This window comes from Caretta caretta, chromosome 7 (genome assembly GCF_965140235.1).
Source record: "Caretta caretta isolate rCarCar2 chromosome 7, rCarCar1.hap1, whole genome shotgun sequence".
NCBI classification, from domain to species: domain Eukaryota; kingdom Metazoa; phylum Chordata; order Testudines; family Cheloniidae; genus Caretta; species Caretta caretta.
Window position 1 is genome coordinate 30,935,182 of NC_134212.1, and position 23,012 is coordinate 30,958,193.

A 23,012-nucleotide genomic window follows, 5' to 3' on the forward strand; every position below is an offset into this window, starting at 1 on the left:
CCTCATGAATATGCAGCAGTGGGGCGGGGCCGGGCTGCACGCGCTCGGCCCTTCACTTCCGACCTCGCTGCCCCCACCGAGCTAGCGCCGGCCGGGGCCTGGGGGCCGGGCTGTGAGGAGTCAGAGGGGCGGGGCACGGACCTGTTGGGGGCATTCAGGGAATTAACGGGGGGGCTTATGGGGACAGGGGGCTGGTCTGGGGGATCATGGGGGTCAATGGGGGTAGGGGGCTGGTCTGGGAGATCATGGGGGTCAATGTGGGTAGGGGGATCATGGGGGTCAATGGGGGTAGGGGGCTGGTCTGGGGGATCATGGGGGTCAATGTGGGTAGGGGGATCATGGGGGTCAATGGGGGTAGGGGGCTGGTCTGGGGGATCATGGGGGTCAATGGGGGTAGGGGGCTGGTCTGGGAGATCATGGGGGTCAATGTGGGTAGGGGGATCATGGGGGTCAATGTGGGTAGGGGGCTGGTCTGGGAGATCATGGGGGTCAATGTGGGTAGGGGGATCATGGGGGTCAATGTGGGTAAGGGGCTGGTCTGGGGGATCATAGAGTGGTTACAGATCTGAGGGGCGCAATGAAGGGCTGTTAATTTGGTGCTGGGGGGGGTCTGGGGAATCCTGGGGGGGACAATTCAGCCCGCTGTGGGTGGAAATGATTGAGGCATCTCCATGGGCAGCAAGTTGGGGGGGCTGTAGGATCATGGGGTTGATTTTAGGTGGTGGGAGGTTCATGGGTGGCATATAGCAGGAGGAAAGGGGAAATAAATAAGGGGCAGCTTAGACCACACTGCGGGGGGGCTCTCACTTAATGGGCAGGTGGCGAGACTCCTGGGAGCAGGTAGATGGGACAGTGTCTCCCACACTTCCCCAGATTGGAGTGACCCTAAGGAGACTCTGTGCCCAGGCCAAACCATTCAGGGAATGTACTAGGGGAAGGGGGAGTCCTGCTGGGGGGCACACCCTGAGAGTTGAGGAGACCCCCTCTGCCCTAGTCACCTGGTGATCTCAAAAGCCCACACATTTATCCCTGAATCTTCAGGAACCAGCCCTGTCCACCCTGTGAGAGTCAGGTCAGGGCATGATCCCCCGTGGCCAAAGGGGGAAACTGAGGCACAGAGTAGGGAAGAGATGTGCCCCCAAGGTCACACAGCAAGTCAGAGGCAGAGCTGGGGAACATCCTAACCGCCTAGCCCTCCTGGTCTAACCCACCACAGTTTGCATTCCTGGTATCTGCCCAGCCAAACTAGCCTCCTCCTAGCCTTAGTGACTGAAGGTCTTTGAAGGTCACTTTGAGCCCCTGAGGGGGGCCCAGCTGTCACTCCCACCCCCAAGTCACATGGGACTCATTTACCCACCTCTGCCTGACATGGCCAAACAAATGGCCCTTCATTAAGTGTCATTAGTATTAATTCCCCAGGGCAGATCCAACCAGCCCACTAGGTGGCTGCAGGTTGGGATTGAGAGGCTGGAAGTTGGGGAGGAGGCCAGGGCTAGGGTAGCAGGGGGCTGTGGGTCAGGACTGAGGGGCACCGGCAGTGCTGGAGGGGAGCTCCATCTGGGATAGCAGCAGGCTGTGGGTTGGGATTGAGGGCCGGTGCTGCGTGTGTGTAGCAGCCACCCCTGCTAACCCAGCTGGCAGGTTAGGGCTGCCGGTTAGTTGTAAACACAGGTGTGACCTGACTTCCCATGCACTGGAAGGTTGCCTGGGGCCTTCCCAGACTCTTAGCGACTGACTGTACTCATCAGAACTCCACATCCCACTCTGCCTACCCCACCCCCTCAGCCCCCTGGGGCCATTACACTGGGTGCTGCTGCATAGACCCTGACCCAGATGGGGGCCCCACCTCATGCCGGACACTGTACAGACACACAGCCCCGAAAAGATTCCAGTCTAAATAGACTAAGGGGAAGGGACTTGTGCAAGGTCAGTGGCAGAGCTAGGGATAGAACCCAGGAGCCCTGGCATGCCCTTTGTGCCTGTATGGGGCTCCTGGTTTGGCAGAAGCATCCCTGACTCTGAGCAGGGACAGTTGGCTAATCACAAGGTGAACCCCCAGACAGGCACTGTCCCAGCCAGATGGGGAGTGGGAGGTTCTCTTTGACCTTCAGCCTTCTCCACACCCTGCTAAACTGGTTTGGAAAGTCCCCAGAACTTCAGGGAGTGGGGGGTGAGCAGCAGGTTAGAGCAGGGGGCTACAAGTCAGGACTCCTGGGTTCTATCCCCAGCTCTGACAATGGTGTTTAGAGAACCCACTCCCCTCTCCTTGTCCCTGCCTATATTGCTCCTGGGAATCAGGACTCCTGGGTCTGTGTGTGTGTCAGGTCAGAGAACTCAGGACTAATGATGCCCTCAGCTGGGACTGGGCCATACTGGGCACAGGGGAGATGCCTTGGGGATCCCTGTGGCACCTACTGGTGCAGGACTGAGCAGTGGGGGTCACCAGGTGGGCAAGCTCCTAGGGCCCACTCAGTGCAGCTACAGCAAGTGAACTGATACGTGTGCCCTGCTTAGGAAGAGCCACACCCACCCAGTTAAATGGCACATGGTGCCCGACCAGGCCATGCCTCCTCCTCCTTATTGGTCCAGGCCTTGCTCCCTCCTGCCCTCATGTCTTGGCTCTGCCCACCCACCCCGCGTCCTGGCCCCACCCTGTTCCCCTCTAGATACATTTTGCCAAGGTAAAAAATGCCATTCTCATGGTGCTGGGAACTGCCACCTACCCACCACTCCCAAACCCAAGGGAAGGGGCCATTAACTCTGCCCCTTGGTGGTGAGGCAAACACCAGGGCATGAGGAAAAGGGTTCACAAAGAGGTGCGGGGACTGGGCAGTCACTCCACACCCACTGGGAGAAGCATTTCCAACAATGTCCCCCTGCTCTTGACTAGATGCTGCTCCTGCCCAGAGCCAGAGATAGAACCTAGGAGTCCTGACTCCTCACTAGACCATGCTGCCTCTTACACCTGTTACAGAGCCCCTCCACTCCTTGGGGTCCATGCTCCCTCCATACCTACTCCATGTTCCCTCTGGGATGGGGCTCCAGCAATTCCCCCCAAGTATCTGGTGAAAGGTTTAGGGTATCATCGCTGACATCACAGGGGACTGCCTGTTAACACTGTAACCAGGCAGGACAGGCATCCCTGTGATTCCTGTGACCAACATGATATCCTCCTGGTAACCAGGTAACTGTGTCCCTCCTGCTACCTAGGTAATCATTCCCCCACCCCACCCCCACCCCCACCCCCCCGGTAACTACAACAGTGGTCTGCTGTAACCATCCTCTCTGTAACTAGGTAACCATTCTCTCATCTCCCCAGTAACCAAGACCGCATCTTCCTGGTAACCAGGTAACTGTCCCTGTACCCCAGCAGGTGCCATCCTGGTCCCATGGTCGGAGCTGCCCAGAGATGGTAGTGTGTCAAATTCTGTGAAGCGTTCTCTCAGCTCTGATTCAGGGTCCCTCCAGTGACCCAACACCTATCGCAGCCACAGATACATGGAACCAGGATCACTTCCCAACATTTCCCCTGCCATCACAACTCTACCACAACAACTTTGTGTTGCTATTCATCCCCTGGTCAGTAGTTCCTCCCTCTCAGAGCACTGGTCAGGCCCTCTGCAAACCCAGGTAGGCATCACTGTATTAGTTACACACACCCACAATCCCATGGCCTGCTCCCCCAACCCTTCCCACTAGCCCATTGAATATAAAAGGAGAGGGAACCAGTTTTAATTAAGATGCTGGCACACATGAACAACAAAGCTCTAGGGTTAGCAGTGCCTGAGAATTTCACCAGCAAGCCAATCAATGCTTTCAGGAGCCTCAGATCAATGGGACACAGCTGCAGAGCATCTCCTGGTTGCTGTCACTTAAAGCAAGGTCCCAACACAAGGACCAGACTGCAGAGTAAGCAGAGACAACGTTAAAAGAACTGGATTTTTGCTGGATGATAAACTGATTTAGAGGGGCCCGAACACAGTTATCAGCCAGAAGAATCATAAAGGAAACATGCCTTATAACAAGAGACTCCTGGAGCTTAATCTGTTTAGTTGAAGAAAGAGAAGGTTAAGGGGTGACTTGATCCCAATCTATAAGTACCTACATGGGGAAAAAAGCCTTTAATAATGCACTCTTCCATCTAGCAGCCAAAGGTCTAACACAAGCCAAGGGCTGGAAGTTGAAGCTAGACAAATTCAGAGAGGAAATAAGGACCAATTTTTTAATAGTGAAGTAATTAACCATTGGAACAACTTACCAAGAATTGTGATGGATTCTCCATCACTGGCAAATTTTAAATCAAGATGGGTTGTTTCTTCTCTAAGCTCTTTTCTAGTCCCAATGGGAATTAATCATGGCCATCCTATGGCCTGTTATGTAGTAGGCCCGATTAGATAATCATAGGGGTCCCTTATAATGTATGTGGAGATTTTCTTAGTATCAGCTGTTTATTTACACTAGATGCACCAGTCCTGAAAGAGAGGTGGTTGCAAACTGCGCAGAGGATGATCTTTTCTCTCAGAGATCTCAGACAGAACACTAATGCCTGGGTCCCAGGGAGGTCTCCAGTTAGAGAGATAAAGGCAGGAAGCAAACTCTAGCTGCTTGCAACAGCTACGTCCCAAATGAATGAGCATTACAAAACTAACAAGGAAGCAAATCTTCAAGACTGAACAGTGCTTGCAGTAAGACTGTTTGAACAGCACATCCTGCCATAGCAATGTTATCACAATATTGTTATACTAGGGACCAAGCTTGTTGGGCACTGCACAGACCCACAACTGAGATCAGGGCCCCATCATCCCCAGAGACGCCTGCCATCTCAGCCCGGCCCAAGCCAGCTCTGCTAATGCCCCTCAGTCCTGACCTGCCCCCCTCCCAGACATATTTTTGCTGGGTTTATGGGATAAGGAAGGTAGAGGAGACCAAGCCAAGAAGCAACAAACTCAGTTCACAGGGGACTCCTAAAATCTGAGCAAATTCTAGCCTCTGCAGAGGGCTTTACAATGGAACACGAATACGAGAAAAGAGAGCGCCAGGGTTCCCCACAGGCTTAGGGGCTGCTCACAGCCCTTCGTCCCCACTCACTAGCAGGCCCATTGCAACCCTTATGCCCCTGGCACAACTTGAAAGCCTTTGTCTGTTGTGTCTGATTTGGGGGAAGCCCTATCTGGTACAGGGAGCTGGGGGAGTGAGGTTGCCCTTCTCACCTAAGGCCAACAGGTGGCAGAGTTTTGGTGTCTAGGTGGGGGTGTGTGGAGGGGACTGAGGATTTAAAAAACACCTTGCAAACATAGCAGAGTGGGTGCTAGGGAATGGCCTAGCACCTGCAGCTTCCGCTCCACTGTCCTAGCCCTTCCCCCACAGCTGTTAATGCCCCTCAATCCTGACCCAGTCTCCTTGCCTCAGCTCTGCTAGTGCCCCTCAGTCCTGACCCACAGTGTCCCCTTACCCCCCTGACAACTGGACCTGCTTTCCCCCTCCCTAGTATCCCAGCTCTCTAGCTCCCATGCAGCCCCCATGTATGTATGTGTGTGGACTTGACCCTGTTCATAACAGAGCCAGGGGAAGGAGCCTAGGATGCAGCTACCTCTGGGGTGGGGTTATTTATATAGGGACCGCGGTCCAAGGAGAACATCCCTTACCAAACACCTCCCTCCATACAACGACTCCCTCGACTCCCTAGAGCTGTCCTACAGCATTGGGGTTAGCACTGGCTGCCGGGGAGTGTCCCCTCCTGAATTCCAAGCCCGCTCCCTACAGCACAGCCCCCCTCGTTCTGCTCTCCAGGAGGCAATGGGTCCGAGCAAAGGAGAGATCCATTTTAATTTTGTCTACAAAGTTCCAAATCTCATTCTGGGATGGGGTGAGGGGCGGTCAGGTGCTTGGGAGAGAGATGGGGTCATGCATTAGGATAGTCAGAGGTCAGGCATTGGTGTGAAAGAGTGAAGTGCCAAGGTCAGGAATTGGGGGTGACGGGGTGGGATGCAGGGGAGTTTGGGGGCTCATGGGGTGTGGACCGTCTGAACAACCCCTCCTGACCCAGGGCTCCTGGCGCCCAGCTGCTGCCTCAGTTGCTCTATGCGCTGCTCCATCTGGTGAGTGAGTGGGTGCCTTGCTCCCAGATGCCGCCGGTAATCTGGGAGAAAAAACTGGTGATCAACACTGGCTCACAGTCCACCCTGCCCTAAGGACCCTGCCATAGGGAAGGAGGGGGGCACTGTAGGTGCAAGGGCTCCACCTAGTGGGCACAAGTAGCTGCATCACAGGCTCACCCCCTCCCTGCCCTATAAGGAGTTAGCCCCATGCTGGGAAGCCACCTTCACTCCCCCACTCCCCAGTGTTTTATGGCAAGCTTTATGTAACCCTTGGGCCTGCTCTTGGCAGGGTTTCCCATCTATCGGCTGGCATTGCACATCATATGCTGATTGGCTAAGGGAAGGAGTCAGGGTCCTGGAACTGGGGGGAGGGTTGGACAGGCTTGGATTCTGGACATTGTCACTCCACAGCACTGTGTTGTGCTGCCCAGTGTTGTTGCATTGCCACATGGAGGGGGGGTCATGTGGTATAACGTTGTTGAGTCGCATTATGTTGCGCCAGGGGGCTCACGCAGCACAGTGTGATTGTACTGTTTCACCCGACGCAGCGTGGTTGTGTGGTGTTACACTGTGGGGGGGGGGGGGGGAGGGAGGGACGGGGGTGTCACGCGGCATGGATGGTTGCTTGGTGTTGCTGGGGGTGTGTCACCTGGCACAGAGAGGTCACATAGTGCTGTACTGGGTTGCACTGGGTGATTCCATTGGGCTGCCATGCTGCATTGGTAGGTTGCATGGTGTCACCCTGCTGCATTACACTGTGCTGGCTAGGGTGGGATCCCATTCCCTGCTGAGCTGACATCCCCAGCTTTAGCCCCCGCCCGTCACCCCTGCCCCCCTCACCTTTCAGGGTCTCTGTTAAGGTCGCCAGCACCTCCTCCTCCATCAGCCCCAGGAGGGGCAGGGGCACCTGTGGTGGGAGGGGCTGGCTTTACCATTGGAGGCTCTCAGATCTGGGAGGGGGTATCCCCCTTTGGAGTGGGGGAACTCAGTGTCCAGGTGGTGATTCCCTGCAGCCCTGACCCTCTCTGGGGGGATTTCCAAGCACTCATCCACATGATGAGAGTCTCAGTTCTTAGTGGTGCCCTGAGACTGGGGGAGGGCACTGCAAAGAGGCCCCTTCCGCATTAACATAGAACTCGGGTGGGGCAGTTAACTTTGTGTGTGTTCCCTGGGGATGAATGGAGGGAACTCAGGGGATCATGAGACATGCCTAGGCTGGAGTTCCCCATGAGGGCCCCAAACTGGAGCATCAGAGGTGATGGGGGATCACATGGGGGGACTGACTCAGTGGGAGGGAGCCCCATAAGAGGGCATCAGGAGGGCCTGGGGTAATCAAGGCCGGAAGACAGGCCATCATGGGGGGTCAGGGAGATTGTGGGGGACACTCTAGGGTCTCAGGGTAGGGGTACTGAGAGGTAGTCAGAGGAGGCTGGGGGCAGGTGCACTGAGTGGGTCAGGGCTCAGGTGAGATGTGAGGGAGCTGGCAGGAGGCTCAGGTCTGGGCAGGGTGGGGGCATACCATCGGAGGGGAGAGAAGGGCCCCATAAACCATGGGGTGTGGGGGACAGACTCACAGCTGCTTTGCAATCCTGCTCATGTTTCCTCAGCCGGTGCTTGTAAGATTCATTCTGGACCATTGAGGATGAGAGGAGAGCGTGAGATGGGAGCAAACACTGTCATGCCCACCCTGCACCCCACCCTGACTGCCTGGGACCACCCAATGCCCCCTGCTGTCCACCCCCACCTTGTACCACACTGTGATTGCCTAGGACCATTCTATGCCCCCTGCCCCCCACATCCACCCGGCACCCCGACCCTGACTGTCTGGGATCACCCAATGTCCCTACCCCCTGCACCCCACCGTGATTGTCTGGGACCACCCTATACCCCCCTGCCCCCCACATCCATCTTGCACTCCATCCTGACTGTCTGGGATCACCCAATGCCCCCCACCCAGCACCCCATCCTGACTGCCTGGGACCACCCAACGCCCCCTGCTTCCCACCCCCACCCTGCATCCACCCTGACTGCCTAAGACCATTCAATGCCATGCCCCCCATCCCTGCTTCCTAGCTAGCCCCACTCTAGTTATCCTGGGCTTCCTCCCTGTCATAAATATAAAGGGAAGGGTAAACACCTTTAAAATCCCTCCTGGCCAAAGGAAAAACCCTTTCACCTGTAAAGGGTTAAGAAGCTAGGATAACCTCTCTGGCACCTGACCAAAATGACCAATGAGGAGACAAGATACTTTCAAAGCTGGAGGTGGGGAGAAACAAAGGGGGTCTCTGTCTGTGTGATGCTTTTGCCGGGGACAGAACAGGAATAGAGTCTTAGAACTTAGTAAGCAATCTAGCTAGATATGTGTTAGATTCTGTTTTGTTTAAATGGCTGATAAAATAAGCTGTGCTGAAGGGAATGTATATTCCTGTTTTTGTGTCTTTTTGTAACTTAAGGTTTTGCCTAGAGGGAGTCTCTATGTTTTGAATCTGATTACCCTGTAAGCTATTTACCATCCTGATTTTACAGAGGTGATTCTTTTACTTTTTTTCTTCAACTAAAATTCTTCTTCTAAGAACCTGATTGCTTTTCATTGTTCTTAAGATCCAAGGGTTTGGGTCTGTGTTCACCTATGCAAATTGGTGAGGATTTTTATCACGCCTTCCCCAGGAAAGGAGATGTAGGGTTTGGAGAGGATTTTGGGGGGGAAAGACGTTTCCAAGCGGGCTCTTTCCCTGTTATATATTTGTTAGAAGCTTGGTGGCGGCAGCAATAAAGTCCAAGGGCAAAAGGTAAAATAGTTTGTACCTTGGAGAAGTTTTAACCTAAGCTGGTAAAAATAAGCTTAGGGGGTTTTCATGCAGGTCCCCACATCTGTACCCTAGAGTTCAGAGTGGGGAAGGAACCATGATACTCCCCATGCAGAGAGAGCTGAGAGGTGAAGGGGAGGAGGCCTGGGGGAGGGCCAGGCCAGGCTGTTCCCAGGTTCTCTGGGTTAAAAACTTAGCTTCCCCATCCTACCAGGGGCTTTGTAATACTGGATTCCCGGGGACTCACTGGCTTGCTCGGAGCAGGCTGCGCGGGGTCCCTGCAGATCCTCCCAGCCGTGTCACTCCCAAGGAGCAAAGGCTCTGCCAGGAGTCTGAACTTGTTGGGACCAACCGTGGAGCCTCAGAGGGTGCTGGAGCCCAGAGGCCCAGCCCCGGGGGTAGAGCCACTGGACTTGCCCTGGTGAAATGCTGAGCCCAGGGTCTGAGAAATAATAAGGCTCCTCCCAAAGGAACAGTAAGAGTACCTACAGATCCAAGATGGGGAGTCCGGCTGTATCCACCTGTGTCAGCTGGTCCACGTGGTAACCCTGCTGGTGTGCCAGTCTCCAGTGGCTGATGTGACACCCCATGGTCCACACAGTGCTGCCCATGCCTGAGGGGGCAGAGTGGCTGAGCTGAAGGTAGCAGGGGGGGCTCAGTCTATAACCCCAACCCACCACAGATCCAAAAGCACACAGGTATCCCTTGTGTGGTGCTGAGATGCAGCCACCTCTGGGGTGGAGAGCGGGGGCTGTTTACACAGGGATTCCTCCCCCCGAGACTCACCTGAGAGGGTGGTGCGTGACTCCAGCTGGGAGAGATGGTCTGAGCTCTCTAAGGCTTCAGCGGCAGGCCCAGGTTCCTGGTGGGAGGAATCCCTTTAGAGCCCAGATACCTCCTAACTCTATCTCCAGGCCTTCCCCTCCTCCTGTGGCTTTGCATCTAAGAGGCGGCTTCCTTTCCCACCTTCTCCCCCACAGGCAGCCCCTTCCTTGGAGTGGGGGAGTGTGCAGGTCAGATGCCCAAATCCCACTACCCCCCAGCCCTCCTACCTCCTGACAGGCACTGTCTGGTTCTTCTGGGTCATTGTGAGGTGGAGGGGAGGTGCCCCCAGGTGACCTGCGGGTGGGGAGGGCATCCTGGTGAGAGGATAGTATCCCCCGCCCCTCCCCGCATCAGACCAATGGGCCCATCTAGCGCAGTATCCTGTCTTCCCCTCTCCCTGCCCAGGAGCAGACCTGTGGGCCCATCCAATCCGGTATCTCCCTCCCCCAGCTCCAGGCCAGGCTGTGTTCAGGGGCGGGGCCGGGGGCTGGAGTGGAAATTCCTTTAGCACTGATCAGCTAAAAGCTTCTGTGAGGGGGGGTGGATTCCATTAGGGGCATGAGAGTGGAGTCCCCTGGGGGGGCATGGAGCCAGTGGGGGGATGGAATGGGGAAAGCAGCATCCCCGGGGCAGGTAGGGAGCCAGGATGGAGAGGCTGCTGCTGCCCCACATGGCAGATCAACCCCCACCCAATGGGGCTGAGCTGTCTGCCCCCCATGGGTCCCTGACTCCTGGGCATGCCCCAGTCTAGTTGTGACCTCCCCCAACCCAGCCATGTCCCCCAGAGGACAATTGCCCCATGGATCCAGTATTACATATTAACCCCCCCCCCAACTCTGTCCCTCCACCCACAGTCACTAGAGGTGGAGAGGCCCAGATGCCAACTCCACCACCCCACTCTTACCCCTCAGCAGCATCCATCATCTGTTGCCCCTGTTCCAGCACCTTCTCCTGCAACAACAGTGGGTTAAAGCAGATTCAGCTGCATCCCTTTCAGTGACACCCCAGAGAGCCCCAGTCCCTCTCCCAACACTGTGGTGAGCCCCCAAGAACCCCAGTCTCTGTCCCCCCACTCTGCAGTGACACCTGCCAGCACCCCACATCGGTATTGGCACCAGACAGGGATCCCCAGTATTAGCCTCCCCCTAATACAGGGATGGCATTGTAGGGGATTGGGTGCCTCCGAGACACTAACTAAGCCCACTGCTCCCCCCTCCACACACCCCAGTCCCATTCCCTACCTCCTGGGCAGTGCTGGGGTCACGGGAGAGGCTCCACGCAGAACTGAGGAGAGAGGCAGGGCTTAGCGGAAGCATCACAGATTTACCGGGGTGCACTGTGCTGGCAAGCATGTCCAGGAATGCCCCCGTGGGCATGCCAGGCCATGGGGTTAGAGTGAGCACCCCTACTCCAGCATGCCTAGGCAGGGCCCTGGGCTCTCCAGCGCCCCATGTGTCTCTGTATCTCCCCAGTGGTTCCCCTGAGTTCAGCGTCCTGCAAGCGACCCAGTGTAGCCTGTTCAGAGCAAGCCAGTGTTTACTAGTCCCCTAGGTTCCAGCATCGCAGGGTCCTTAGCGCAGCACAGAAAGCCAGGCTCAGCCCGGAGTCCATGCTGGAAACTACCTACTCTACTTCTGCCTCCTCCTCCATTCCCCACCAGAGCCTCGCTCTCTGCCCCCCGGCCTGGGCAGCCAGATTCCTAATCCAGCAATTTAGGAACATAGGGCTGGGCCACTGAGTCCCGGCCTTGCTCTTGCAGCCAACCTGTTATAGGATCTTGGTTGGAAATTTACCTAGCTCCATCCTCAGGCCGGTTGGGGCGTTTGCCAACCATTCCTCCTACTGGGAGGTTGCTCCAGACCCTCCCTCCTCTGCTGGTCACAAACCTTCTCCTCACATTCAGCCTCAGTGGATTCCTGGCCAGGTTATCCCCCATTTGTTCTTACACGAACATTCGTCGCTCATAAGGCCCCAGTGTGATTGTCCAGTTTGACATCCGGCACCACGGGCCATAGGGCTGCCCTGAATTAATTCCCATTTGAACTAGGGCAAATCTGAACTTTGGTGGCCCTTTGCTAGACTGAAGAACCTTCTGTTATCATGTCTGTTCTCCAGGCAGGTGCCTAGAGACTGGGAGCAAGTTACCTCTTCACTTTCTCTTGGTTAAATGACAGCAACTAAGTCCTGCAGTCTCTCTCTGTACAGCATTCTGCCGGTAAGGCATCAGGATAAGGCATTATTACCTGATAGCTGCCCCTGTGCCTACATGGAAACAGTCCTCCAGATTAAGGCAGGGTGAGAATTTTAAGTGGATTAACTATTCCTGATTAACTCCATATGTGGATGCTCTTGGACCAGGAGCAGAGTGCCTTGTTCCAGATTAGTTTAATCTGGATTAGGATAATTTGAGATAAGGCACTTCTGATTCTGAAATTAGGGTGTCCACAAATGGAGTTAGGAATCATTAATGAGGAATAGCTCCTGAGTAGACAAGGCTTTGGTGCCCAGGTGCACCCCTCGGGGCTCCCGGGTTCACTCCAGGGCTCTGTTCCTAGGGAGAGTTCTTGTTGGTGCACCCACCCCCAGCCAGAGAGAGCTGCAGCTGTCCCGTCTCCCCTGCCCTGGAGGGGAAAGTAACCCTTCCCGCCCATAGGACGGCAATCCCAAGGGCATGGGGAAACTGAGTCATACCTATTATTCTTACAAATATGGCAGCAATTCCCACATTTTCCACAGGGTGATGCCACACACACACACACACACACACCCACCCCGGGTTTAGTCCGGTATCCTCCCCTGCTAACTTGGTATCCTGGCTCCCCCAGGGAACCATGCAGCCCTGTACCCCACACCTTCGGGGTGATATTCCCAGCATCCTCTGTGCTCACCATCGGCGCAATTCCATCTCGCCATCCAGTTCCATTCCTGCCTTGCCCTGCAATGCACCAGGAAGCCATTAATGGGGTACCCCTCCCTCACAGCCCCTTTGCTGGAAGGGGGTTATCCAGAGGACTGGAGCTCTCCCAGATGCCACTGCCACCCCTCTGTGAATTGGGGCCCAGCTCTCCCAGACACCCTCCTTGAAATTGAGACCCAGAGCCCCTTCCTGAATGGGGACCTCATGCCCCCAGATTCCTGCCCTTGAAACCAGGACCAGTGCCCCAGATGCACCTGCCATTGAAATCAGGATCCAGTGCCCCGACAGGCCCCCCCAAACTGAGACATAGTGTCCCCAGATGCCTTCCTATCCATGTTGCATCCTCCATTGCACACACCCCCGAGGGATTTTGGGGGTGTCACCTCACATGTCCTGTTACCTGCTCTGTGTCCGGCTCATCTCCACTCTTCATGATGCCCCAGGGACTTGGGTGAGCTCAGTGCCTGAGACACCAAGGGGAGAGGAAGTGTCAGAGCCAGCGGCCCCCACCCAATCCACCCCTTTTTAGCCCCCCCCATGCCCTTGGTACCCAATCATACCCACCCCAGCACTCCTGTTGAGTCCCCACATCCTTCATGCCCCTTGCGGCTCGGTCACTCCTCCCGACATCTGCCTACCCCTCCACACACACCTGCTAACCCGCCAAACCCAGCCACACACCTTTGCCCCCCATTTACTCCTCCACTCCCCCTCTCTCATGACCCCCACCTACTTTGTGCCCCCCTATACCCTTCCACTATGGGGCACAGAGAGAAGCTGGAGTTTGGGGGGGTTAGAGACCACAATGATCATGCACACTCCCCCCCAAAGGAAAGGATGGACTCAGAGACACTCCACTCAGACCAGGACGCCGTGGTGCCCTGAGGTGATGCCATGGCAACAGGAGAATCCTGCTGGGCAACGGTCTCCAGGCCCCCACATCCCATCCCAGGGACCCCAGAATCCCTCATTGCCCCCAGCAGAGCTGGGGGAGGAGGAGACTCACCCCCCAAGGTCCCCAATCCCCTACACCACACCTTGCACATGTCCCCTGGGTTGGAGGACCCCTGGGAAGGGTGACACCCCCCACTCTGTGACCCCACCTCCATCGTGCTCCACTTACTTCCACTCCCAGCACCCCTTCTGCACTGCCCCCCCAGTTCCTGTCCCCCATCAAACCCCCTTGCCTCTGAACCCCACTACATCTCTTCCATGCTCCCCGACCCCTCCTGGGCTAGTGCCTTCTGAGCACCCCCTCTCTGAGGCACTGTGCCAGCCACCCCACCCTGGACAGACACATGGATGCGGTGTCTCTCATTCAGATTTTGGTTTAATCTGGAAAATAAAAAACAAAAACAAAAAATCATCCATCGAACCGAGTCAAACAGGCACCTTTGTGTGTGTGGATTGGGGGGGCGGCAACAGGACAGACACACAGGGGGATCGCTGGGTGGAAACCTCCACTCCCTATGGCACGGGGGGAGGCAGCAGGGAACAGCATAGCCCCTTGTTTGGTTCAATAAACTCCCCCTAGTTGATTTGGGGAGGGGTCACCTCCCAGGAGTTTGGGGGTTCAGAATATCATTTGGCAGGTTGATCCTTCTGCCCCCTTTTTGCGGGGGGGTTAAGGATCCATCCTGCAAGGCAAATGAGGCACAGATTTAAGGGGAGGTGGGGGTGTCCCCCACAAGCTGCCCCGCAGACACTCCAGGGGAGGAAGTTAGTCTGTGAGCTGGGGTGGTAGGTGTCTGTGTAGTGGGATTCCCTGTACTGGGGGGTCTCCTGGTACCAGGAAGGGGATGGGGGCAAATCCCTTTGCTGGGTGTGGGTAGGGTCTGGTGCTGGGGAGGGATAGTTGGCACCTTGAGGAGACCATGGAGAATGGAGTGTCTCTGTGACAGGGGTGCTCAGCTGGTACCAGGGGAGAGGGGCAGTCTCAGTGCTTGGTTGGCAGTTGGCAGCAGGGGGGCAGTTGGCATCAAAGGGGATGGGATGTCTCCATGCTGGGTGGCCCAGTTGGTACCAGGAGGGAAGGGAGGTCTGTGTTGGGGGGCCCCCATTGGCAGTGTAGGGGGGCCCAGTTGGTACCACAGGTAGGCCCAGCTGACGGCCAGGGGGCAGTCTCCGTGCTGTTGGGGGGGGACAGGTAGCACCATGCTGCAGGGGGGCAGTCTCCGTGCTGGGGTTGCTCCACTCCCCTCTAGACCGCCTCACCCTTGTGGCGAGTGCGGCTCAGCAGGTCCATGGGCAGGCCAGGGGGCTGGCCGTGGGTGTGGCGGGTACGCAGGCGGCGGAGTTGGCGGGGGCGCTTGGCCTGCAGCCTCCCTTCGCTGGGTGCTTCACTTTGGGTGTCGGAGCTCTCATCGATGAAGGCCAGGTTCTCCCCCATGTAGTCTATAGGGCACAAGCCGCCCCCCGCTGAAGCAGCCATGTTGCGGGCGTTGAGCTGTGCCACCTGTAGGGCGGTGCTGGGAGAGGGGGGCTCCGGGCGAGGCGAGGGAGAAGGCATGGTGGGTGGAAGCTCCGGGGGCATAGGGGAGGGCGGGTGTCCCTTCAGCGTTCCCACCTTCTGAAGCTTCTCGGGCAGCCCCATGCCTGTCACCCGCAGCTGGGCGGTCACATTCCCTGTCCAGCTGGCAGCCTGAGCGGTGAGGCCCCCCATCTGTAGGTTGAGAGGGGAATCAGGGACAGGCAAGGAAACCTCCCACTGATCCCACCGCATACATCACCGAGCCTCCCCACTGACCTCCCTGCCCACATCCCTCCACTGATCCCCCCCAACATACACCCCAGCCCCCATCAGCCTGCAGGGTGAGACCCCCGTCTGTGGGGAGGGGGAGGTCAGGGAACCTGTCCAAGTCCTTCCACTGACCCCCCTCCACTTCTACCGACCCCCCTCCACTTCCACGCTGACCCCCCACATGCTTACTCCTCCCCACCCCATCCCTTCCCACTGACATGCCCCCTCTCCACATGAGCCACCCCTCCCATCTCCTTCCCCACCCACACACTCTGCTAGATTGGGGGTGGGGTATCAGGCTGACCCCCCATCCACTCCCTCACCTGTAGGCACACCCTGGGGTATGTGTACAGGATGTGGGTTGAGGCTCTTTTGGAGGGGGTGCATGCTAGGGGGTTTGTGCAGGATGGGAACATGGCCTGTGTGTGCCAGGACAGCACCCACCAGTGGGTGTATCTTGTGGGGGTGGGGTGGAGCAGTGACAGGGTCCACAGGGGGATGCAGGGGCTGTGGGAGGGGTCAGAGGGAGGGGTCAGTTGGGAGGTGCAGAGGACGCATGTCAGCCCACGTGTGCTGGGTCAGGAGGAGACAGTGGGGAGTCCATGGGGGGATAAAAAGGGGAGGCAGTAAGGGGGACGGAGAGGCAAGACAGTGTGGGGGTTCCGTAGCGGGAGCTAGAGGGATGGGGGCAGGATAGCAGAAAGTAGGGGGGTTAGGGAAGTGGGGGGCAGAGGAGCACAGCAGAGGGGAGTCTGTCAGAGGTCCATGAGAGGATGCAAAAGGGGGCAGTCAGAGGGGCAGGATAGTGGGGTTCTGTGGGAAGGTAAGGGGCAGGATGGGGGCAATGCGGGGGGGTGAGGGGATCAGAGAGGTGGGGTGGGGGGAAGTGTGGGGTACCAACCTCGGCCCTTGTGCGACGGGACAGCACTCGCAGCCAGTTGCCAATCATGGTGAGGATGGAGGCGAAGTAGGCCAGGCCCAGCAGGATCCAGAACCAGACCAGGGGCTTGTACCAGGGGTGGTCATCCCCCATACCATCACCTGGGAGGGGACAGTGTCTCAGCATCTCCCCAACACACACAACCTCCGCGCTGCACCAGCTGTGCCCTCCCTGCCCCGCTCCCCCATCACTCCACTGCCCCAATCCTCCTGCCAGCCCCTTTCCACCTGCTTCCCTCTGCCCCCTCCCTATCCTCCTTTCCCTGTACCAGGCCCCCCAGGCCACAAAAGAACAGCCAATGGTCCATCTAGCCCAGTATCCTGTCTTTCGACAGCAGCCCATACCAGAGCTTCAGGGAGAGTGTACAGAACAGGGCACTTTGGAGAGATCCACCCGTCTTCCCCGCCTGGCTTCTGGCAGTTGGAGGGTTAAGATCGCCCTGAGCATGGGGTACATCCATCCCTGACCATTGTGGCCAACAGCGAGCAATGGACCTATTTTCCATGAACTTACCTAATTCGTTTTTGAACCCAGTTATACTTTTGTCCTTCACAACATCTCATGAGAGGTTGACTGTGCCCTGTGCAAAGAAGTATTTCCTCCTGTTTGTATTAAACTTGCTCCCTGTTCATTTCAATCCGTGACCCCCTGGTTTTGGTAGTGTGGGAAGGGGTAAATAAGACTTCTCTATTTTTCTACACCAGTCACGAGTCTGTAGACCTCCATCATACTCCCCCTTGATTGTCTCTTTTCTAAGCTGAACTGTCCTAGTCTTTTTAGACTCTCCTCATATGGAAGTAATTCCACACCCTTGGTCACCTCTGCTGTCCTTTTCTGAATGTTTTCCAGTTTCACTATATACCCTTTTGGAGATGAGACAACCAGAACTGGACACAGCATTCAAGGTGTGGGCACATCATGGATTTATATAGTGGTATAATAATATTTTCTGTCTTATTTTCTATCCTTCTTCTAATGGTTCCTAGCATTCTGTTAGCCTTTCTGACCACTGCTGCGCATTGAGCTGAAGTTTTCAGAGGACTAGTCACAATAACTCCAAAATCTCATTCTTGAGTGGCAACATCTAATTTAAACCTCATCATTTTGGATGTGTAGCTAGGATTATGTTTCCCAGCGTGCATTACCTTGCACTTACCAACGCTGAATTTCATCTCCCATTTTCTTGCCCACTCATGCAGTTTCGTGAGATCCCTTTGTAACTCTTTGCAGTCTGCTTTCGACTCAACTATCTTAAGTAAATTTTTATCATCTGCAAACTTTGCCATTTCACTTTTCACTCCCTTTTCTAGATCATTAGTGAATATGTTAAATAGCACAGGTCCCAGTCTGCAGGGGACCCCACTATTTACCTTTCTCCATTCTGAAAACTGACCCTTTATTCCTACCCTTTGCTTCCTATCTTTCAACCAGTTACTGATCCATGAGAGAGCCTTCCTTCTAATCCCATGACTCCTTTTTGCTTAAGAGACTTTGGTGAGAGACCTTGTCAAAGGCTTTCTGAAAATCCAAGTACACTATTTCAACTAGATCGCCCTTATCCACATGCTTGTTGACCCCCCCTCAAAGAATTCTTAGAGTCATGAGCCACAACTTCCCTTTACAAAAGCTGTGTTGACTCTTCTCCAACAAAGTGGGTTTATCAGTGTTAACTGATAATTCAGGTTTTTTTACCATAGTTTCTATCAGTTTGCCCAGTACTGAAGTCAGGCTCACTGGCCTGTAATTGCCACGATCACCTCTGGAGCCTTTTTTTAAAAATTGGCATTACATTAAGTGATCCTCCAGCCATCTGGTACAGAGGCTTGTTTCAGTGACGGATTACAGACCACAGTTAGTAGTTCTGCCAGTTCATGTTTGAGTTCCTCCAGAACTCTTGGGTGAATACCAGCTGGTCCTGGTGATTTATTACAGTTTAATTATCAATTTGTTCTAAAATCTCTTCCACTGACACATCTGTGTAATAGTACTTCAGATGTATCACCCAAAAAGAATAGCTCTGATGGGGGTATCTCCCCCACATCCTCTGGAGTGAAGACTGATGCAAAGAATCCTTTTAGCTTCTCTGCAATGGCCTTGTCTTCCTTGAGTACTCCTTTAACACCTTTGTGGTCTGGCCCCACTGCCTATCTGACATGCTTCCTGCTTCTGATGTGTTTTAAAAAATTCTTGCTCTTAGTTTTTGCGTCATTAGCAAGTTGCTTCTCAAGTTCTTTCTTGTCCTGTCTTATTACACTTGTACCCTTAACCAACCTGAGTTTGTTGGAACTCATTGGAATTTGATCTCCAAAGTTTAAAGCGTGCTTTTTTGTTTCTAACAGCCTCCATTATTCTGCTGTTTAGCCATGGTGGTATTCTTTTGGTCCTCGTATTGTCTTTTCTGATTTGGGGTATACATTCACTATGACCCTGTATTATAGGGTATTTAAATAGTCCCCATGCTGCTTGCAGGCATTTTACCCTTGTGACAGCTTCTTTTAATTTGCATCTAACAAGTGTCCTCATTTTGTGTAGCTCCACTTTTTAAAATTAAATGTTACTGTAGTGGGATTTTTGTGTGTGTGTGTGTGTGTATTATCTCCCTACAGAGATGCTAAATTTAATTACATTATGGTCGCTATTACTGAGCAGTCGTGCTATAATTAGCTTTTGTACCACATCCTCTGCTCCACTTAGGACATCACACCCCACCACCCACCTTCCCTGTCTCCCGCTCCCCACACCTCCCACAGTTTGTCCCACCAGGGGCTCTCTCACACTAGCCCACACACACTAGGCTCCCCACCCCTTCCCTTGTCCCCCGTGAAGCCCAGCTTTCACTGAGCCCCCCTCCTGCCCACCACCAACAGCCTCCCCCATGTAGCTCCCCCCCCATGCCTACCTGCCACATAGTCCCCAAAGCCGATGGTAGTCAGCGTGATGACCACAAAGTAGACAGACTCCAGCAGGGTCCAGCCCTCCACTCGCTGGAACACAATGGTGGGGATGGTGACGAAGAGGATGCAGCCAATGAGGATGAAGAGCAGGGCAGAGAGAACTCGCACAATGGTGGGACTCACCTGCCATTTCTGGGGGGGAGGAGACAGCATCAAGGGAGGACCAGGGGAAAGCCCCCTCCCCACAGACTGTCCCAGCCCTCCCCGCTCCGATGCACACTCTGACCCCCGAGAGGGGAACCCCCCACCACACACACCAACCCCTTTGCCCCTCTCATGCACTGATTCCTCCCAACACACACTCCTTTGCACCCCCTCACACAGCCCCCTGGCAGCAGAGGTGCCACCTGGATGGGTTTTGTACTGCTTTGCCAGGTAGAAGATTTTCTGTGCTGGGTTTTTTCACTTGGGATGTTAAAGCACTCTACAATCCATGCCTTGTAGTTTGGATTGTGGCCCGTGTTAGAATGAGGTAAGAAAAATGATAAAATAACATACAAATATACAGATTGTGGGGCGGTTGTTTGTTTGATTTGTAAAACGGTTCCCTAACACATTCTAGTAATACCTGTAATGGGCACTAGGACCCTTTTTCTTAATGGGGGGCACGGTCAGTGGCCAGGTTCTGGTGGTGGTGTGACCCGTGGACCGGACTTTGTTATTGGTTGATGGGGTGACGGCCAGGGGCTGTGATTTGTTAGGTGGTGGAGCAGCCAAAGGCTGGGTTTTCTGCACCTTGGAAGTGGCCACCCTACCCAGGAGGGGAACTAGGGAAAGGACCCTCCCCCCACCTCTGGGAAGGGAATCCCTGGAACCCATGGGGTGGGGGCAGAGAGTGTTGGGGGAGGAAACAGACTGGGGAGCCCCTTGGGACAGGAGCCCTCAACCAAGCTGGCCCCACAAATGGGAGAGATCTAGTGCAGGGGAGCAGAGCCAGGCTCCCTGACCCACTGTCTGACCCCTCCTCTGCAGCACCCCTGCTCTGCACACAGCCCGGAGAGTGGGTGCAGGGGGCACGTGGGGGGACTGCTGGGGGAGCACAGGAGGCTGGGAGACCAAGGGAGACAGTGGAAGACACTGTGGCTTCTGGACATAAGGGATTGGAAAGGGGGAAGCACTGGGGACCCTGGAGCTGCTGGGTACATGGGCCCTGGCTCTGCAGGGGCAGGGGGATGGAGACGCAGAGGGCACTCACCAGGAAGACATCCTCCACCTTACTGATGGCCTGGCGCAGTGAGAAGCCCAGGTGGTCGCCCACCCCAGCCAGCAGCATCCCGAAGAGCGGGATCCCAACCAGAGCGTAGAAGATGCAGAAGAGACGCCCCCCGTCTGTCTTGGGGGATGTGTTACCGAACCCTGGGGGAGGGGCATGGAGTCAGCAGGGAGGGGGCAGAACTGCTGCCCCTTAATCCTGAACTGCAGCTCCCTGCTATCGCAGCCCTGAGCACCCCCACCAGCTCTGCCCTCAATACCTACCCACAGCACCCCCCCCCCGGGCCAGTACCGATGGTGGTGATGATGGTGCCAGCGAAGAAGAAGGCGCTGCCCATGTCCCAGTTGGTGCTATTGGTGCTGTTGGCTGTGGGGTCAGCGCCAGCACCCATGGCATCTCTGACATGCTGGGGGAGACGGGAAAGAGTTAATGCTAGTGCATGATGGGGGGGACCCAATACCAGCTCCTGCTGCCCCCTCCCACATCCTTACCCCCAAACTTGGCTTTCCCAGTACACATTTGCCAACCCTTTCCTGACTGCCCCACAGCTGTTGACCCAGACACTTGACTGTCCCCCACCTCTCCCCTCTTTCTCCTTCCTCTCCCCATCTGCCCCTGGAAATCCCTCATCAGGCTCATCCCACCCCATTGCCCCCCAAATCACCCCAACCTGCATCTGCTTCTGCCCCACCCCAATGATACCTGCCCCCCACACCCTTCCCATGCCTCCAGCACTGTCCTTCCCCACCTACCCCTTGCAACCGTCCCCTCCCCACATTGACAACTCTGATTTTGGCCAGTCTCAGGTGTTTTCCAGCCTGGCCCAAAGGTGAGGGTGAAAAGCCCCTGTGATTGGCTGCCCTTCTCCCACTTTCTCCACCTCCTGGGAAGGCAGCCAATCAGGGCTTCTGCAGGAGGCAGGTGATGCTCTCCCTCCCCCACAAGAGATATCAGCTGGGGGGGCGGGAGAGAGAGAGAAGGAGCAGTGGACAGCATTTCCCAGGAGAGGAGAGAGAACCCAGCCCTGCTCCCTCCTCCAGCCCTGTTCCTCCCAAACTGAGGGAGGGTGACAAGCCCCTGGAGCTGCAAGAGGAGGGGGGCAGATGTATGGGGGGGAGAATTAATTTCTGGACTGGGGGACTCAGAATTAATTCATTAGGATTTTAGGAGAAGCTGGAGGCTCTGCACCATCCCTGAGCGAGTGAGAGCCTCTTTCTCTCTAGGAACTGGCAGCGCTGTAACTAAGGGGACTTTCAGTGGTGGCCACAGCACTTCCCATCCCCCCTCCCCCCCGCCAATGCCTGCTACCCCCTCCCCCATGCCCTACCCCTGCTCCCCTCTTTCCCCCATACACCCACCCCATCCATGCCCCACACCTGCCCCCTCCATGCCCCTCTCCCACCATCTCACCAGGATGAGCGCGTCCAGCTCCTGGCTGGGCACACAGCGGTATCTCTGCAGAAACTGCTCACGGGCAGCTTGCAGTGCCTCCTGCTGGCGGCTCTCATGCGGCTGCTCCAGCAGGCGGAAGACGAAGGCGCCACTCACCAGGTAGGCAAGCACCACGGTCAGCAGGGCCAGCACCGTAGCCCGTCGCATCACGCTGCCCCGCTCACTAAGGGGTGTCTGCCCCACCCCCACCCCACTCAGGATTGACTCCTTAGACGAGTAGCAGAGAGGCAGTGTCCCATGGTTCTCGGTAGGGTGGGGGGCTGCAGGGGTCAGGGGGGAGCTCACTGCAGGGAGGAGACAGGGATGAGTGTGGGGGGAGGCCACTGCACCCTAATACCACCCATCCTAATACACCCCACCCATAACCCAATAGCTCCACTGCACAGAGTCCCCCATTACATCTCAATACCACCCACAGCCCCCCACTGCAATAAGCCCCACCCATACACCAATAGCCCCTGCTGCAGAGACCCCCAATACTACCCATGGCCCCCTTATTCTGATACACCCTACCCATACCCCCATCCAATATGCCCCACCCATAATCCACTCACCCCCACTGCAGAGACCGCCCATTACATCCCAATACCACCCATAGCCCCCCACCCATACCCCATTAACCTCCACTGCGGAGACCCCATTACACCCCCGTACACCCCTGATATCACTATATACCCTACTCATACCCCCAATAACCCGCACTGCATAGAGATCCCCATAGGTCCCACTCCAATACACTCCACCCATAACCCCAATAACTCCTACTGCTTAGAGACCCTCATAGTCCCTACCCTGATACACCCCATCCATATCTCCAATAACCCCACTACACAGAGACCCTCCACTATACCCAATACTGCTCAAAGCTTCCACCCTGATATGCTCACTTTGCCCCCTCCAATAAACCCCCTACTTAGAAAACCCCAACTCAATATGCCACACCCAGTAGCCCATGGTGCTCTGGGGCAAGTGGCTCACTGGGGTGGGGGATGGGAGGAGTATGGCAAAATGCCTACCCTCCATAGTCCCTACTGCATAGAGACACCCATTACACCCGCATATCCCC

At 55.7% G+C, this 23,012-nt stretch overlaps 2 protein-coding genes across 7 annotated transcripts in view; both read right to left on the reverse strand.

Moving 5' to 3' along the window:
- CATSPERZ (catsper channel auxiliary subunit zeta) lies at positions 1–15,308 on the reverse strand. 3 transcript variants are annotated; one of them, XM_048859443.1, is made up of 12 exons: positions 15,214–15,308; positions 13,048–13,111; positions 12,619–12,665; positions 10,972–11,014; positions 10,635–10,681; positions 9,958–10,024; positions 9,692–9,767; positions 9,427–9,518; positions 7,673–7,726; positions 6,939–7,005; positions 6,043–6,139; positions 1–141 (listed from the first exon to the last, which is right to left on the reverse strand). In XM_048859443.1, exons 2-12 carry the CDS (start codon positions 13,078–13,080, stop codon positions 3–5), a joined length of 762 nt encoding a protein of 253 aa, XP_048715400.1. In that variant the 5' UTR covers positions 13,081–13,111; positions 15,214–15,308; the 3' UTR covers positions 1–2. The 3 variants fall into 3 exon arrangements, with proteins under 3 accessions (XP_048715400.1, XP_048715401.1, XP_048715403.1); XM_048859444.1 differs by lacking the exon at positions 15,214–15,308 and adding an exon at positions 14,862–14,948; XM_048859446.1 differs by lacking the exons at positions 10,972–11,014; positions 15,214–15,308 and having other exon boundaries at positions 13,048–13,090.
- KCNK4 (potassium two pore domain channel subfamily K member 4) overlaps positions 13,960–23,012 on the reverse strand; it is a 21,384-nt gene continuing 12,331 nt past the window's right edge. For 2 of the 4 annotated variants that reach the window (XM_048859432.2, XM_075130388.1), the window contains exons 2-7: positions 21,905–22,230; positions 20,786–20,900; positions 20,477–20,637; positions 19,227–19,413; positions 16,289–16,428; positions 13,960–15,309 (exon numbers count right to left, since the gene is read on the reverse strand). In XM_048859432.2, coding sequence (XP_048715389.1) covers positions 14,848–15,309; positions 16,289–16,428; positions 19,227–19,413; positions 20,477–20,637; positions 20,786–20,900; positions 21,905–22,093 — 1,254 coding nt within the window. In that variant the 5' untranslated portion in view covers positions 22,094–22,230 and the 3' untranslated portion in view covers positions 13,960–14,847. Of the gene's footprint in view, positions 15,310–16,288; positions 16,429–19,226; positions 19,414–20,476; positions 20,638–20,785; positions 20,901–21,904; positions 22,231–23,012 lie in introns of those variants that run through there. The other 2 variants (XR_012669235.1, XR_012669236.1) reach the window with 1 other exon arrangement.